The 19,313-nt window shown below is 43.2% G+C and overlaps 1 protein-coding gene across 1 annotated transcript in view; it reads right to left on the bottom strand.

Moving 5' to 3' along the window:
- Positions 1 to 7,467: 7,467 nt before the first annotated feature.
- LOC138964641 (multidrug resistance-associated protein 1-like) overlaps positions 7,468 to 19,313 on the bottom strand; it is a 29,118-nt gene continuing 17,272 nt past the window's right edge. The window contains exons 20-30 of the mRNA XM_070336651.1: positions 18,838 to 18,940; positions 16,992 to 17,229; positions 16,387 to 16,541; positions 15,674 to 15,829; positions 14,812 to 15,011; positions 13,823 to 13,949; positions 13,231 to 13,332; positions 12,731 to 12,877; positions 11,308 to 11,633; positions 10,773 to 10,967; positions 7,468 to 10,034 (exon numbers count right to left, since the gene is read on the bottom strand). Coding sequence (XP_070192752.1) covers positions 9,911 to 10,034; positions 10,773 to 10,967; positions 11,308 to 11,633; positions 12,731 to 12,877; positions 13,231 to 13,332; positions 13,823 to 13,949; positions 14,812 to 15,011; positions 15,674 to 15,829; positions 16,387 to 16,541; positions 16,992 to 17,229; positions 18,838 to 18,940 — 1,873 coding nt within the window. The 3' untranslated portion in view covers positions 7,468 to 9,910. The remainder of the gene's footprint in view (positions 10,035 to 10,772; positions 10,968 to 11,307; positions 11,634 to 12,730; positions 12,878 to 13,230; positions 13,333 to 13,822; positions 13,950 to 14,811; positions 15,012 to 15,673; positions 15,830 to 16,386; positions 16,542 to 16,991; positions 17,230 to 18,837; positions 18,941 to 19,313) is intronic.

The raw sequence follows: 19,313 nt of genomic DNA, 5'->3' as shown, positions 1-19,313 counted from the left end.
ACCCAATTACTCACACATACGCACTCACAGACGCGCACACGCGTTTTGATTTTTTTTCTTCATTTGTCTTGTATGAAAATGTACTTGTGAATGTCTGGCTTTGTCAAAACTTAAAAGTTCCAATACATAACATTTCTTGCTTTTTGATTCCACGAAAAAGTAGACAGAAAAAAACAGTCATCGTCGAGTTATACGAATTATTTGGAGCACGTGGGCTGTAACTCAGTTTTGCAAAGAAGGGTACATATGTGACCCTCCACCACCAAATGAGTCGCATGTCACCTCGCGCGGTTCTGCACTAGGCTTAATATAAGTCCGGGGAGTGTCTGGTAACAGTGTGAGGGTCACCTTAGTCACAGGCTTATAACTCAAACAGTTTTCGCTCTTTTCTAAAACGGTTTTCACCACTGGGTAGAGCATAACAAACTCTTTAGGAAAATGTAAAAATATGAAAATCATGCAAAGGTGACATGCGACTCATTCCGTGGTGGAGGGTCACATATTATTATTTGTCGTGTCTCTAGCAGCAGTTCTCTATCATGAGTTGCATCGGTCAACAAGAAAGACAAAATATATTGTCGGCATGATTTTCTTTGTAACTGGAGTAATGGTGACCTACGATCCACGAATCGGAGCCAGTTTTGAACAAGTCGTGTTTAATGATGTCAGGGAAGTGCATCATCAATGAGTTAAATTGACCGGACAGGACAGTAACTCACAAATCACTTACTTATAAATCGAATATAACCGGAAGTGGACAAGCAGAAGGCTTCAACCCAATGGCGACAACCGGAAAGTGATTTTTCTCCTTTTTGAACACGGTGAAAATCTTTTCGATCCGTCAAGAAAAAATACGTGGTAAAGCCCTGCAATTGTCAGCCTGATTTAACGGTGAACCCCGACAACAATATGCACACAATAAGATGTGTCTAATTTTGGCTCACGTAAGTGTAGCCTATGCGATGCTAACTTTTGTCTGTCTGTGCGTGCGTGCGTGCGTGTGTGCGTGTGTGATAGAAACTTTAACATTTGACTTAACACCGAAATACTAATTTCACCTGGTTATTATCCAAGCAACATTTTCAAAGTATTGAAGCAATGATCAACATTTCGTCGGCATGTGTGTAGTTAAAGTGTGTATCCACAGAAAACGGGTGGTGGGGGGTTTTGGGCGGGTAAAAGCAGGTGACTGGTTTGTGTCGTGTGTGGTATGTAGACCAGGTCAGGGGTCAAGATCAGGTCAGGTCGCGTGAAGGATTGTGGTATAGACTCACTTTCCAGTTCTTACCTCTGCATTCGCCAATTCGGGGAAGACGATTTCACATTGTTCGATTTCTTAGCTCAAGAAAAATAGATAAAGAAGATACCAAAGCCTAAGATTTCCAACAGTTTGATCTGCACAGCGTGTTTCTAGTGTCTGCGCAGGGAAGATCAGCTGTCGAAAGCGCAGTGTCGATCTGGCAGTCGTGTCCCCAGTAACAATGTAAGTACAGACAGATCCAGTGTCTCCCACTCATAAAGCGTGTCACTGGGTGGCCGAGTTGTAACGCACTTGCGCTCGGAAGCGAGAGGTTGCGAGTTCGACCCTGGGTCAGGGCGTAAGCAATTTTCTCCCCCCTTTCCTAACCTAGGTGGTGGGTTCAAGTGCTAGTCTTTCGGATGAGACGAAAAACCGAGGTCCCTTCGTGTACACTACATTGGGGTGTGCACGTTAAAGATCCCACGATTGACAAAAGGGTCTTTCCTGGCAAAATTGTATAGGCATAGATAAAAATGTCCACCAAAATACCCGTGTGACTTGGAATAATAGGCCGTGAAAAGTAATATATGCGCCGAAATGGCTGCGATCTGCTGGCCGATGTGAATGCGTGATGTATTGTGTAAAAATATTCCATCTCACACGGCATAAATAAATCCCTGCGCCTTGAATATGTGCGCGATATAAATTGCATAAAATAAAAATAAAAAAATAAAAAAATAAATCCCTGCGCTTAGAACTGTAGGCTACCCACGGAATACGCGCGATATAAGCCTCATATTGATTGATTGATTGATAAGCTTAATGATCATTCGTTTTGTTTAATTTCTTTCTATTTCAGCAGACACGGATATGAAAAACAGTGCTAGGCAGTTACCTCCAGTGAAATTAGTTGATCGAAACTGCCTGTAATGTTTGGATGTCTTTGTTCTTGGTTCGATTTATGTGAATTTCAAGACTTGCAGTAGAGTCTCAAGTTTACTCTGCCCGTATAAAACCAGGGCCGGACCCAGGGGGGGGGGGGGGGGGGGGGGGGTTCCAGGGGTTCCGGAACCCCACCCCTGGAAAAAGCATGAACCTTGCTTTGAGTGGTTTTTTTTTAACTAGTTTTAGCACCAAAACAATGCTGCTCTTAACCCTCAAAACAAGGCCCAGAATGCACCAGATTGCACAGATTTTAACCATTTTTCAAAAATTTTCCGGGGGAGCATGCCTCCGGAGGCGAATTTTTTTTCACACGTCAGTTACGGGCTTTCAATCTCGAAGGCTATTTCCGAGTAGCTACGAACGTGAACGGAATTTCCGATGTGTACGGATGCTTATTGATTGGAGTTGTCGTTCGTGTCTCGCTAACCCAGTACACGGTAGCGCTGGAATGAGTGCAATCCGAGCTACGATCGTTGCTAGAGATGATCGTCACTGCTGCAGGGTCAATGTGTGAATTAATACGATAGAGCGAAAAGAATTGCACTCATCACTCGCTCAATCCATGTTGAGGCTTACAGACTCCCAGCCTGCAGAACATCATACAGCAGTCTTTCTTCCCTCGCACCATTGGCGAGTGGAACGCCCTCCCACCACAGGCAGTATCATCAGCCTCGGTGGAAGCCTTCAAAAGTGACAAAACCCAGATCTAGACACCATGCCCTGCAGCAGAAGACCTCTTGTACACCAGAGTTCCCATTTAATTGCCAGAAAAAACATTCACAGATACTTCAATATGTTGTTACTGGACTCCGAGTGCCTTTTTAGTTTCTACAAAATAATATAGCACTGATGATCTAACGTGATCAAGTTCAGTTAGATCTATAGACTAAGTTGTAACAGTTTACAGTCAGAAGCACCAGCATCAGCGTGTGCCAGTATGCATGCGGTTTGTGGCTCCTATACGCGTGCATGCTTTTTAATTAGAGGGTGTATTTCAGTTTTACGACAAGAAAAAGAAGTTCTTTCCTTCAAAACATCCAAAATATCCGTATTAGATGTTGTCGTTGAACATCTGTTGCACACAGCAAACATTTTGAAATCTCCGAAGCTGCTTGCATAAAGATGACGCAGAGATCTGTACAGTATCTCTGGATGACGCAAGGATAGTGTTCGACTCGGCTCTTTGACTTGGTAAACATCGGAACTTCCGATTACGTTCGTAGTTACTCGGAACCAGCCTTCGGGATTGAAAGCCCGCAACTGACGTGTGAAAAAAAATGTCGCCCCCCGGACCCCCCTAGTTTCGCCACTTCGCTGATTTGCCCCCCCAAAAAAGGAGGAACTCCCCCCCCCCCCCCCCTTACAACTCATTTGGTCCGGCCCTGAAAACTGTCTACTATTTACTTGAACATGCAGATATAAGGAAACGGGATGAATCTGTTCTCAAAGTCAAAATTATTACGATTTTGCCTCAGTTTCAAAACATGCTCTGTCATGGTTCTGTCTGTAAAATGTGGTGCCTTTCTACAGACAATTTGTGAATGCTAGATCTACCTAGATCTGTATCGCGTTTCATTCCAGACTCCTCTCTTTGATTGTACTATTTGCTGTTTACGCACTAAGCTTATCACGATTCGTTAATGTCCGTAACGTTTGGTAAACTCACCTTGCAACAGCTTCCTTGGCTTTGTTGGCATTTTTTTTCAAGGCAGCACAACGTAAGATTAGCTTCTGTTGGACAGAAGGTAGAATGCGAGTTTTGAGACAACGACAGTCGTCCAAAGAAAGCTTGCTGTGGAAGTGATTCTGTATTTTTCTGCGGTTAATGTTAACGGTTTATTTTTTCCTCTGTTGATTTCTTCCTTCTGAGTTGATCGTTATCATTCAAATAAGACCATCAGATAGCAAGGGTGGATCCAGGAAAGGGGGGCACACCCAAACTGTTTTTCACGAACTTGAAGGCGCGAAGCGCCTGAATTGAGGGTGCAAAGCGCCCAAAAATGCCAGGGTGGGTCGGGTGCATGCATGACCCCCCCCCCCCCCCTTGAATCTCTCTCTCTTTCCCTATAGGGGGGGTCCGGGCCCCCTTCCCCGCCCCCCTCCTAAATCCACCACTGGAGAGTACCTCAGTTGCTCCTCAAAATGGACTGTGAATAGTGTGTTGACTGTGTTGACCGTCAGAATTAGTTTAAGAACCAGGCTGCTGCAGTCAGTTGTTTCGCATAATGTAGGATTCCCATGCATGCTGCATAGGTAAAGTAGCTTGTATAACCCGATTGTTCAGTATCAAAACACTGTTTTTATTTGTGTAGGTTGTAGTCATCACAACTAATCGTATTTTGCCTTTTGTTTCAGAAAGGAGGATAAGCTACAACAAGATCGACGCTATGTCAGATATGCCTCAGCCACATGACGACTTCTGAATTTAGATCCACTCGGCATGGTGACAAGTCTTGATGAAAAGTATATGACTGAGGAACAGCAGGGCCGGACCCAGGGGGGGGGGGGGGGGGGGGGGGTCCAGGGGTTCCGGAACCCCACCCCTGGAAAAAGCATGTACCTTGCTTTGAGTGTTTTTATTTTTTATTTTTTTTAAAATAAATTTTGTGTGTGTCTCTAACAAATTTTATTCAATGTGAAATCCGATGAGAAAAAGGTACCCCCCCACCAACTCACACTGACAGGCCCCCACACTTACAGTACGCTTGTCAGCCAGGCAGCCTGAAATAAGGCCCACTGCACTGAACCACTATGGTAAATGAATATATGAAGTATTTTGTTACTGTTGAAAATGTGTAATTTTGATTCCCAGTTGCAAGGAAAGACCAAAAAATGACCTCACAAATGCAAAATTTTCTCGGCCCCCCAGACCCCCAGCGGGGCGTTGCCCCTGCACCCCACCGGGGCCTGGGCGTCCCCTGGACCCCTGCCTTCAGTTGAACCCCCCTCCCCCCTCAAACGAACTTGGTCCGGCCCTGGACAGCAGTGGAAAAAGTGGCAGGTACCTATTGCTTAGTGTCTGCAGTGCAAAAGACAGATAAGCTGATGGTAGATTTCCAAATGAACACAGCACCCGCAGATCTATTGCTGATTTACGACGGGCAAGCTACAATCCAGGGCAGAGAACACTGCAGCGTTGTAATCCAACTCTTCATTTGTTTCAGGAAAGCACGTCCTTACAAATGAACATTACAACTCTCTGATACAAAGACATAGTGTACAGGAACATTCCGATAATTGAGTGGGACAGGATTAAACAAATTCCCAGGGCTGCAGTGAGGAAGTCCACGGTATTTCTGTCATTGACCTTAATAGCTTTTACACAGCCAGTATATGAGAGATAATGGTCTTCTTGGTGACCGTTCATGCCCAAGCACGTGGAGCTGGTTGCCAGCAGGACAATGTGTCACTGAACAATATCAGAGACTTCGGAGTGCGAGGACCAGGGCAAATAACCTCATGTGAACCTGTCTGAGTGTGACCATCGTGACGCCCATATCTTTAAATCTTAGTCGTATGACAATTCCAAGAATATATTATTTTGATACGCAAGCTCTAGAGTAAGTTAATGATTGTAGATAAGCTTTGCCATGATAATTATGCTGATGCAGTTTAAAAGTGTGTGTGTGTGTGTGTGTGTGTGTGTGTGTGTGTGTGTGTTTCGATCCGCCAAGAAAAAATACGTGGTAAAGACTTTGTGCGACATCTAGCCGCGACGAAACGAACAGCAAGTACACTCAGTGGATAGCGATTTTGACACTCGATGCGGGATTTGAAGTGCTTGGTACCAATAATTCGACTGCTCATACATGTTTAGCATAGCGCACCAAGATGCACCATTACCCTTCAATGAGAGCTTCATGTGAAAACTAAGAGCACACTCTATCAATCAATCAATCAATCAATCACACTCTATCAATCACTCAATCACACTCTATCAATCAATCAATCACACTCTATCAATCAATCTATCACACTCTATCAATCAATCAATCACACTCTATCAATCAATCAATCACACTCTATCAATCAATCAATCACACTCTATCAATCAATCAATCACACTCTATCAATCAATCAATCACACTCTATCAATCAATCAATCACACTCTATCAATCAATCAATCACACTCTATCAATCAATCAATCACACTCTATCAATCAATCAATCACACTCTATCAATCAATCAATCACACTCTAAACTGAAGTGATCCACTTTTGAACACACTTTGTGTAACCAGTTGTGAACATTGTGGTGCACCACTAAATAATTCTACTGGCAAAGGTAGCACACACGGTAAACACTATTGGAGACTTATATATATAGGGCGGGGATGTAGCTCAGTCGGTAGCGCGCTGGATTTGTATCCAGTTGGCCGCTGTCAGCGTGAGTTCGTCCCCACGTTCGGCGAGAGATTTATTTCTCAGAGTCAACTTTGTGTGCAGACTCTCCTCGGTGTCCGAACACACCCCCCCCCCCCCCCCCCCCCCGTGTGAACACGCAAGCACAAGACCAAGTGTGCCACGAAAAAGATCCTGTAATCCATGTCAGAGTTCGGTGGGTTATAGAAACACGAAAATACCCAGCATGCTTCCTCCGAAAACGGCGTATGGCTGCCTAAATGGCGGGGTAAAAAACGGTCATACACGTAAAATTACACTCGTGCAAAAAACACGAGTGTACATGGGAGTTTCAGCCCAAGAACGCAGAAGAAGAAGAAGGAGACATATAGTAGTTCACAACTGGTTACAAAAAGTGTGTTCAAAAGTGGAACACTTCAGTGTACAGTGTTGCTTTCAGTTCAGGAACGAAGACAGACAGATGCTATCATCACATTCAATTGCGCCACCAACACCCCCCCCCCCCCCCACAACCCCCACCCCTTCCCCCCAACTACATCCCCACCCCGTCAGTGTAACAAATACTAATGAAAAAACGAACAGAATGGTTCAAAACAACTGACGTCATACCGAAAACCCGACTCCTGTTGGGAAATTCCGTCTCTCTTCAAAAACTTCCTCATACGCGCTTCACCTGCTAATACAGAAGTCATTTGATCATGAAGTGTTACCTCTGGAAACTCTGTTTCATAAGGCTTCTGGAGCGTTCGGAGCGCTCAGGTGCGCGACGGAGTGAGGTGGAGTGTTTCTTTTGATAAGAGAAAAAATTGCTTTCACTGTTTCCATCCCATTCTTCACGCATGTCTATTTGTGTGTGTTTATTTGTGTGTGTGTGTGTGTGTGTGTGTGTGTGTGTGTGTGTGTGCGTGCGTGCATGCGTGCCCGTGCGTGTGTGTGTGTGTGTGTGAGTGTGTGTGTTGTTGTCGTTCAGATGTTCCAGCTCTCAAAACTTTCCTTCAGAAATGTATAATTCAGTGAAACAATGCACACAGTTTATTTCATCTAAATATATGCTTACATTTGATGGCATCGCTATACAAACCTTAATACACAATGAAAATGCCACAGCCATTTGTACAGCCGTAAATTGTAAGAAACTGCAGTTAGTGTGACACGTACAACCTCGCCTCAAATTCATTGACAGACAAAAGACCTATGATTGAAACATATGGATTCACAGACATCCGTACACACAGTAACCTACTAAACACTGAAACGAATGGATTCAATCACACACACACACACACACACACACACACACACACACACACACACGCACACACACACACACACACACACACACACACGCACACACCTACCCAAACACGCACGTACACTCAGATACACACACAAACTCATCGAATGAACACGGAAAGACATGCCGGTGTAACACGAAATTTTTACTCCACGAAACATTTACTCCGGGTACACTTTTCGTACGAGAAAAGAACTCCCCAAGGCACGAAAAAATTACTCCCTCCACGAAATTTTTACTCCCCATTTTTTTTTACTTCCAGTAAAAATCTCGTACGCAAAAATGGGATGCGGGCTAAGGGATAATGCCAATAAGTGATCTCGCGCACACGAATGTCGCGCTACCCTCCTTCCACGCCTTCCACCACCAAGACTAACAGGGGACAAGGGAGTAAAAATGTCGTACACCTGGCATGGGAAGTTAAATTGCTCGTGTTGGGGTGAAGTAATTTATTCGTTATTTATTCGTCAGGGGAGTAACATTTTTGTACGAAATGTTTACTCGGAACTCACCTGTCTTGGGGAGTAATTTTCTCGTGCAATGGGGGAGTGCTTTTTTCGTAAAGGGAGTAAGTTTTTCGTACGAAATGTTTACTCCGGAGTAAAAATCTCGTGGGAGTAATTTTCTCGTGTTACACCGGGATTAACAGACGTCCGCACAAACATTAATTTAGTAAACACTTAACCATATAGACATTCGCCTGCACATTATTTTATCGCATGAACACCAGACACATTTATTAATAGACATTCGCCGATACATATTCATCTGTTGAGCACGTCACCACGTGAAATGGCTTCACAGATTTACGCGCACACATTCAACACTTAGGCCTACACACATGGATTCACCCACATGAGTATTCACCTCGTAAAACACACAAACGCAGCCTCCATGAATTCTTATGCTTGCATAGTGTAACAAAAATGCAAGAGAGTAAATATCATCTCCATATCGCTCTTCGCTTGAAATTCTATGTAAATACCGACACCTTTAAAGCAAGTAAAATATGAAACATCCGGTGTCTTTGAAAGGAATGCGTGTTCCCAGGTAAATAATGGCAAATAAACTCACCGAAGAGTGTGTGATACACTCGGCGACTACAAAGTAACATTCAGCATTAATCAAGGTTTATTTGCAGCGACCATTCATCACGTAATAAGTATTTATACAAGGAATCATCCTTTTATTGCGTGGTTAAGTGCTGGTAATAACACCCACAGCATCACAAGTCTATGCTCTCTTGCCATATATATCGCACAACATGATTGTAACAATAACCGTTTCCAAACGTAATTTCAACTTTCTTACATCCAGTCACACAGCTACAAGTTTGCTACACAATTTAATTTTCCAAACGCCGATCCAAAGACAATTTTAGATCAAAGTCAGTCGTGTGTTGGACTCGCTTAAGAAAACACAGATATTACGCGTTATTGTTAATGGCATTACAATAGGTATTATAACTTCCGCGTACCTGTGACCACCACAGATCTGCATTTACATAGGATGAGAGCTTCGTTCGGCTCAAACACATGCCAACAATGAGCTGCTTTCTCAGTTATTGTGATCAGCGGGAATGTTTGTGGAATCAATTTCGTCAGGGACTATCACATCAATCTGCTTTAAAAAAAAAAATTCAGCACAAAATGCCTACGCTGCACTGCAGTGGAAACAGCCAAACCGTTGAGTTTTGGCTTGCGGTGTTTAGGTGAAACAATGGTCTTAATCCACGGGAAAGCCTGGGCACATATGTGGTGGTAAACTTGGTCGCGCCACTCGCACAAGTAGGAATGTACCTTTAATATAATGTTTAGGTGTACAAAAATAGAGCGCTGTGCGAGAAACAGCCGCAAATGCGCCAGTGGGGACGACTGTAGTTAAAGGGCCATCACTTACATAATGTGAAACTTCAGCGATGTGTAACAGTTGCGCCCCTTTGAAGAGCAGCCATTTTTGCGTTCGACACGTGTACAGAATGAGAAGTTTTGAGGAAAAAAATGGAAAAAGCAATGCACACGTGTTTGCTTGAAACGTCTTGAGACGAAGGCACAACAGGTCAGTAGAATCATGATTTCTTTTTGAGAAATCCCGCTTTCTTGACCATGTCGTGGAAAATAGATGTAGGGTTGTCGATCAGCTTGCTGGGGGAATCAAACTCCACTACTTGGCCCTTGTCTAGCACCATGATCCTGTAAAATTAAAAAAACCATTTTTAATCATCTGAGTTAAGAAGAAAGACAAACCACGATGTTAAAAAGTAAGACTACAGTGGAACGTTTGTACACCTTTGATGATGTAGGTATTGGAATTGATTTTAAAGACTGACACAGTTCTCCCGGCCATGAAAACAGTTGGGCTCACCATCTTAGATCTGGCTAGGCTTGTACACTGTCAGCTCCATTGTTTACATGGCAAGGGCTGTGGCTTCAAATAGTCTTCTTCCCAGACGCAAAGGACAATAAGATCCGCTGGACCCGTTGTTTACGAAAAGGGCCGTGCATTTCACAATTATGCTACAGATAATAATCGTGTACCATCTCTTGTTAACACATTAACTTTGACCAAACTCTGTTGTTTTATTTTGAAAGAAAAATCACATGCAGACTCAAACCGCGTGGAAAATCAAATTCTACTTTGAAAATGCATTCTGTGTCTCTGGTTGTCAATGGGTCATTGCTATGAACAGGCAAGCAGACAAGGACAACGAATCGAATATGTGGCCGTGCAGTGCCACATCTCCTCTACCACACACACACACACACACACACACACACACACACACACACACACACACACACACACACACACACACACACACACGCACGCACACACACACACACACACACACACACACACGCGATCTTTACTGAGTCATCTCTCCCTTATCCATTTCTCTTTGATTTACTTAAGAAGGAAGCTCAACTCACTTGTCATAGTCGATGACGGTGTTGAGTCTGTGAGCGATGGTGAGCACGGTACAGCGTGTGAACTGGGAGCGGATGGTTCGCTGAATCAGATCATCAGTTTCCATGTCCACCGCCGCCGTGGCCTCGTCCAGCACCAGGACCCGCGTCTTGTGCAGTAAGGTGCGCGCCAGACACACCAGTTGTCGCTGTCCCACACTGACACACACCGTAACATGTGTCAGAACGTCAGCCAAGAAAACAACCTTTACCATTTCTTCATGGGTTTCACAGTTCTACTTTGTTCACCTACTGTCAAAAGAGAACAATTCGCCGTAAATATAAGCGGTCACGTTTACATATTGGGGAAATAACATCTTTGAGTAACTAGCCTCTATTTTTCACACTAAAGGTGCGAATACATCGCAATATAGCAGGAAGTTACCACTTGAGATTTTGTGTTTTAAGAGATTTTTTGATGCACAGCAATGGCTGACAATTTGAAACTAAGGCAGCGCTATTGCTGTCGTCTTTGACGTAATGAAGACATGACACTCACCTCAGATTCTCTCCTCCCTCCCCACACTCGTGATCCAGCTGATCCTTCAGTCCCGACACAAAGTCACTCAGATGCGCATACTTCAGGGACTCCCACACTTCCGCATCCTTGTAATGCGCGAAGGGATCCAGATTCATACGCAGACTTCCGGCGAAGATGACGGGGTCCTGGGGCAGGATGGTCAGGCGAGAGCGGAGGTCATGAAGGCCAAGGTCGTTGATGTTAAGGTCATCTATCCTGACCGTGCCCCTGGCTGGCTCCACCAAGCGGAAGAGAGCGAGAGTCAGGGAGGATTTGCCTGCCCCTGTCCGCCCCACGATGCCCACCTGGCAGCAATAAGCAACCAGCAGTCAGTAACAAAAGTGTTTTCAGAAAGTCAAAATGACCCATGTCCATTCGCCCCTGTCTTGCTCATCTAAGAGCAGGTAAAGTGAGAATAAATAGTGTTACATTTACAGGTCACAAGATGCGAGAAACTTGCCATTCTTGCAACAAACGACACACACAAACAACAACAACAACAACAACAACAACAACAACAACAACAACAACAACAAAACAAGACAAACTTTCACACACACACACACACATCATGAGCAGAAGCGAAGCTCAGCACCTCTTCTTCTCTGTTGCCACTTACAGTGAAGGGGGTCAACTGCACACTTCAGTCAGAACTTAATCTCAGCCTACTACAGTGGAGGGGTCAACTGCACACTTCAGTCAGAACTTAATCTCAACCTACTACAGTGGAGGTGTCAACTGTACACTTCAGTCAGAACTTAATCTCAGCCTACTACAGTGGAGGGGTCAACTGCACACTTCAGTCAGAACTTAATCTCAACCTACTACAGTGGAGGTGTCAACTGTACACTTCAGTCAGAACTTAATCTCAGCCTACTACAGTGGAGGGGTCAACTGCACACTTCAGTCAGAACTTAATCTCAACCTACTACAGTGGAGGGGTCAACTGCACACTTCAGTCAGAACTTAATCTCAGCCTACCACAGTGGAGGAGTCAACTGCACACTTCAGTCAGAACTTAATCTCAGCCTACCACAGTGGAGGGGTCAACTGCACACTTCAGTCAGAACTTAATCTCAGCCTACCACAGTGGAGGGGTCAACTGCACACTTCCGTCAGAACTTAATCTCAACCTACTACAGTGGAGGGGTCAACTGCACACTTCAGTCGGAACTTAATCTCAGCCTACCACAGTGGAGGAGTCAACTGCACACTTCAGTCAGAACTTAATCTCAGCCTACCACAGTGGAGGGGTCAACATCACACTTCAGTCAGAACTTAATCTCAACCTACTACAGTGGAGGGGTCAACTGCACACTTCAGTCGGGACTTAATCTCAGCCTACCACAGTGGAGGGGTCAACTGCACACTTCAGTCAAAAACTAACTCTCAGCCTTCTGACCTTTTCCCCGGCCTCAATGTGGACGTTGATTCCTTTCAGCACCAAGTCCAGACCCTCCCTGTAGCGAAGGGCAAGGTCATTGATCTTGATCTCTCCGTGTTCAGGCCAGGACGCTTTGGGCGCTGTCACCTCCTTCCTCCAGTCAGCCTGATACATAATTATACATCATAACCTTGCATAAAATGGATTAATTTTTATTCAGAGTGCCAAAGCACAGCAACTCTGTTGATTGATGATAAAGCACTTGCGTTGTTAGAAGACATAACCAACAGAAGGAGGAAAGCCAGAGCAGGGCAATGGTATGGGGTTGACACAGTCGTCACCATTACAAAGTGCTACCGTCGTCTGGGCCTATCACAAGCGTCTTACTCGGAAGATCATGAAAATCTTGGCCCAGTATAAACACTTCTGCGGAATACCATGTTCCATCCACTCATGGGATTTCGCTCAGAGTGTCATATAATCGCTTGACACTAGAAATCAGTGAAAAGTGAACTGACCTCGACTTTCATCTCAGAGTACTCCTTGACTCGGTCGACGCTGGTCAACTGTGTCTGCAGCCAGCTGAACATGTGAGCCATGTCATGCAGCGTCCCAACGATCTGAAAACAAACCCAAGAATAATAGACCGAATTGAAGAAAACAGTTATCTGGATATACAATATTTACAAGATGACATGCGTCGTGGTTAAATGTTTTTCGAACTGGAAATGGTCAATCACTAATCGTATAAATCTGCAAAACTTTAACAAGGAAAAAAGGGTTACTATTTTCAATCTTATTTTCTTTAAAGACTGTTGATGGTTGATCTAATCCGCTTGTATATGATCCAAACGGTTATTCTATTCGCGTATTGTGCTAAGAAGACATCTGGTATGGCAGTTCTTACAGTTGAGCACCCTCAGGCATAAATCTTTGTTTGAGTAGTTTATCTATTGGATGATCAAAAAAGGGGTCATCGTCACTTTTTTCTACATTGGTGGGCTGCATCTCCAACGTGCACTCTTTTTTCTTTTTTTAAAATATATATTTGTCTGTCTGTGAAGGGACACATTGAAAAACTTTTTTTTTATGGGAAACACATCAACTCACGTCCATAGCCATAGAGATGGCCAGGCCGACCATGCCGGCGGATATGGTGTCCCTGAAGAGTATGGCTGATAATACCACAGTGCCTAGCACCAGTGTACCCGTCGTCTCCATCCGCACGTTCAGCCATCTGGACAGCACAGAGAAATGAACATAAGTTCATAACTAAGAACACTATGTTCAAAGATACATACAACACACGTTAACAGCCGGGCTATGTCTTGTGGTGTCATTTAGAAAAATAATTCAACAACAGTATTTCTTCTTCTTCTTCTTCTTCTTCGTTCATGCGCTGAAACTCCCACGTTCACTCATGTGTTTGCATGAGTGGGTTTTTACGTGTATGACAGTTTTTACCCTGCCATTCAGGAAGCATACGCCGATTTCGGGGGAAGCGTGCTGGGTATTTTCGTGTTTCTATAATACACCGTAATCTGACATGGATTACAGGATCTTTTCCGTGCTCACTTGGTCTTGTGTTTACGTGTACACACGAAGGGGGATAAGGCACTAGCAGGTCTGCACATAAGTTGACCTGGGGGATCGGAAAAATCTCCACCCTTCACCTACCAGGCGTCCGCGGCCGGGATTCGAACTCGCGACCTTCCGATTAAGAGGCCGACGTCTTACCACCACGCCACTGCACCCGTCAAAAGTATTTCAACTCTGTTAGGAAAACAGCCCGGCTTTTGGTTTTTGGTCTGTGTTCCATCGGAAGGATGCTCTTATTCCTGAACAGATCTATCCTCAAGTACAAGACGATGTATATATATGAGATGAAGTTACCTACAATGTTTTCTCAGGAATAACGCAGTTGTTGTTTTCGTTTGTTTGTGTTTGTCTGAAGCCCAGACCCTCTTATGACGAGCTTTCGGTGACGTTGTTGATTTAATGTCTCATGAAGTTATCTAAGTTATATTCTACACCCTGTTAATGTAAGAGGGAGAAAAGCTTTGTTGAGTTCATTGAGGCATAAAAGAACAACGACTTACTTGTTGATGTTGCCCCAGGTGAACTCCACAGCGTTGAAGAGATCACAGCGTTGCTGGAACTCCTTGACGAACCTTGCCTGGGCTCCATAGGCTCTGACCACGGCCGTCCCGTTCAATGTCTCGCTGAAGAAACTGAAGATGGGAGATTTCGCCTTGCTCCTCAGACGCTCAAGGCTGCGCATCGTGGGGCTAAACATGTTCTGGAAAGAAAAACAGTAAATGAGTTGTTTGACCTTTGAATTGTTTGTGAGAAACGTGCACCTAATCTGCTTCTTAAACGTCGGATCTAAACAAAATCCCAAATGAAAGCTGAGGGTGAGCTGCAACAACAAAGACTATAGAGAAGGCATATAGAGTAGCAGCAACTAATTCAGTGACTGCATGCAGCAATGAAAGACAAACAAAAAGATAACCCCAGCACAACAGACAGTTATAGCCCTACAGGAAGATAGCTGTAGATGGTGACGATGGATACAATGAGGGAGACTATAGTCACGAGAAAAGGCATAGTGTTGCAGACAATAATTCACTAACTGCTTGTAGCAATGAAAAAACAAGTCGTGTAGAGCGATATTAATTAATTCAGTCAATCTGTGGAACTCACAGAATTAAACTGAATGTACTGCATGTTTGTCTCACCAAGACTAGTAAAACCATAGGTTGACCGAAACCCTTGATGGCCGAGAAATCCATAAGACAGGTCAGAAAATAGAACTTAAAAAAAAAAAAATTTGAATAATTGCTAGTTTTCCCTTGGGAGGAAGCGGCCCGAATTTTTAAGCAATGGGGTCAAGTAAATGAAATACAAAACAAAATCCCAGAAAAAAAATGTCCACGCTACAACATACACCAACAACCCTACCTGGAGATACGCGACGATGATGGCGACAGGCACAACGAGGATGACCAGTGATGGCAGAGTGTAGCAGACGATGGCCAGCCTGAGGAACAGCCCCAGCAAAGTGTACAACATCCACTGCATGGTGCCAGGCAGGTCACTGTCCATCGTGTTCAGATCCTGGGCAAAATTCAAATTGTGGGCAATCAAGAGTCTGACATCATTTTTTTCAAGTTACAGGCCTCTCACACAGCCCTTACAATCTTGAATTGTAAACGCTAACAGATCACACGTAAGACCTTATATATGTGTGCTGTTAAGGGCTAGAAAAATGGTTTTCTTTAAGATACATTCCCTGCATCTTAAGTAGACGATGGACATCGTCAAAGGTGAAATCCCAGGCGAGCAAAAATATATGTGTGCACAATCAAAAGTCTTTTTGAGGCTATTGGCTTCAGATGCTGTTTTTTTTTTAAACATGTCAGAACTCAAAATTAAAGAGATTCCACTTCCATTACAATTTGTCTAGTCAAATAAGAGTTTGTTTTTCAAATTCACCCAGGAAGCTTAGTGATCACCCATTCGTTTTCTTAGTCTGTTGTGTATCTTGCTCCTCTGCACAAAATTGTTGTTTACGTGAATGTTTCGTATTGTCTTTAATTAATTGTTTCATTAATACACCTGTCTTGGATTTGTATTACTGATATTAATAGGAATCGGTGTGTTAAACAACTTACCGAAGAGAATCTGCTTATAATACGGCCAACAGGGGTTGTGTCAAAGAAGGTCATTGGTGCTTGCAGAACACGAGACAACATATTGTTGTGCAATTTTCTGGCAGTAATGATGCTTCGCATCAGTACGATGATCTTAAAAGACATTGTTGTTATAGCTGCAACAAAAAAGGACACATTTCTAGTGAATGCCGCAACATCTCGATCCTGTCCGGGGTGTTACATGTTCTTGTTCAAATGTCTGTACAAAAGAAGACCATTTGAAATGACTCCAGCCATATAGAGCCTCTCCTAACAAATGCAACAGCAGGTCTTTTGATTTCCTTTTTTTTTCAACAAGACCACATTTATGAGTCCTTGACATAAATCTCAGCCAACACTTACTTTTTTCTCAGTTACTTGATTTTTGTTTTTAAGTCACTTGCTGCTTTGTTTTTTATTGCAAATGTGTATTCATTCTAACCTCTTAGTTTCTTTTATCCACTTGTTGTTTTGTGTGTGTCAAAACAGTGAAAACTAAGACAATTTACTGGAGAAGCTTAATTAGTTTTGGCCTTGATTGTGTCGAGAGATACAACAGAAACTGTAATCCTCTTCCAAACACTTACCGTGTGTAACTCCATATGCAATGAGAACAGTGATGTAGTACTTGTTGAGGTCCATGCGGTCAGCACTGTCCGAGTGCAGAGCGGTCAGGTTGCTGAGCTTGGGGTCGTCTGTCCACTGACTGAGCGTCACCTCCCCAAGCCTCTCAGCGCTCTGTTGTACCACGAACAGCCAGAGCAACAACACCACCCATCTGTAGCCAATCCCTTTAGCAAAGTCAGCAAATGTGCTCCATTTTACCTGCAGCACAACGTCAGAGATGTACAGAGGATTAAGCATGAGTTTCGTTTAGCACTAGGCAGTTGACAAATTGCGGAGGCTACATTCAACAAGTGAAAATCTTGCAATCACTTGAGTAGATCTGCCGAACCTTTTTTTACCATGGTGGAAAGGTGACGCCAAGAAGTGTCTTAAAGATAGACCACCGAATAGAGTATTTAGATTTGAAAAAATAGAACGCTAAAACAGTGATACTATAAGGCATTCCTTGTGTGTGTTGTCATCTGTTCAACCCCCACACCCACATGAAGCTCAGATGGTCAAATTGGTCAAATGCAATGTGAAAATGTGCTTGACCAAGCAAAACCAGCCGTTTCCAATTTGAATATTGGAGTGCTCAAACACTTATTTTACGGTATTTATTTTGTGTGGTGACACAATAACAACTCCCAGAACGAACATTGTTTTAGCTCTTGGGGCGATTGGACATTGTTTTTCCTTAGTTGCACTACCTTCAAGCTTCAGAAAACTGTCAAAGCGCTCATGGTCGTTTGGGAAAATTGCAGATTAAGATAAACTCTAGCAACATGCCAGAACAATAATGTCAACTGCAGCAGTACTGCAAAATAGATAATGATAAAAACGCAAAGTATTCGGCACTTAAAGGCCTAGTCTGCCTCAAATGGTTTACAGAACGATTTAAATCTTTTCAAGAAAAAAGCAGTTTTAACCTGATGGAACACACTTACAATAGCATTTAACAGCTAAAAACACAGTTTGTTTAAATGGCTATTTAGCTTGCGTAAACCACACACCAGATTTTGTGGTTTATTTTGCTCCTGAGCCATCGTGAACCCGTGTCACACACTTTCCTTTTTTTCACAATTTCGTCGTCAGTTTGTGATTTTAATGCGACTTGCTGTATTTGCAATAACACGTAATTGTGTACCTCTGAATCTAAAATGCAACAAACGACTGCGAATCACACGAACTTATCCTTATCGGCGGCGGTTAGCTTCAAAGACGCAAGCGATATGCAGAAAGTTCGTCTGCTTGCCTTGGTGAAACACGATCATTGCGTGACTTGCTTCCGGCCTCCCTTTTTTAAAACTTTAGAAACCTCGAGTTGTACTGATCTTGTCTTGATGAAAAAAGAAATATTTTATGATTGTTTGTGTTACAAGCTGTAAACTTATTATTTAGATTTTAAAAGTTAGTCCTGGCGCCAAAACAAGCCGTCCGATTGTGGTACAGACAATCTGGCTGGCCACGCAAAAATAAATTCTTTGAAAAATGCTCGCTCTTTACAGATTGCACCTAATGTTCTAAAGCGGTGAGTGTTTAAACGAAAGGGTGTTTGTACTGTGTGTAAAAAGCCTGACAGTGTCTGTGACCAGAAACGGATGGTTTACGGGAGGCTGTGTGTGCCTTTAATGTTATGTTTGCCCTGAATGCCCAATAGGTAGTGTTTAAGTTGATTGCAATGCTTAGATGTGTTGCAAAGCAACATGGGTTTCTAAAACGGTCCTTGACTCATTAAATTATCAAGGATAATTAAGGGTGCATTTTATCAAAAAAAGAAAAGACAAAAAGAAATATGGTCTAATGAGAAAGTTCAGAATTCATTACCTGTTGAACTTTGTAGTCTTCATCTTCTACGAGTGTTCCATCAACTTTCTGCTCTGGTTTCTTTTTTGCTGATTCCTCTTTTTCATTGGTCTCATCTGAACCTCTGGAAACAAACAACGTTGCCAATTGAGTTGAGAGAAATACAGTGTCTTATACGGCGTCTTAAATGCTAAAAAGGGTGCACGGAATTTTTACCGCTGTGGTATTTCCATCTAAAACAATACAATAAAGGAATGCTCTTTTTTGTTTACTAGATCTGTTCTGCTTTTTCATCAGAGTACCATTAATAGGGTAACATACACGTTAGCAGGGAAAAGATCAGATTTAGGTAGGCCATTCATGTCTTGCGTAACATGAACAACAGTCAGGTCCATTTTATCCTTCCCCTTTTTACGACCCATCGATTATAGTCTTCTTTCATTAAGACTCTACTTTCTCAAATTTCTTATCCACGAAGGTTGTACATTTATTTTCAT

Source organism: Littorina saxatilis, linkage group LG4 (genome assembly GCF_037325665.1).
Source record: "Littorina saxatilis isolate snail1 linkage group LG4, US_GU_Lsax_2.0, whole genome shotgun sequence".
In the NCBI taxonomy this organism is placed as follows: Eukaryota; Metazoa; Mollusca; class Gastropoda; order Littorinimorpha; family Littorinidae; genus Littorina; species Littorina saxatilis.
The sequence above is the reverse complement of the archived record's forward strand: the minus strand, read 5'-3'. Positions and strand labels throughout refer to the sequence as shown.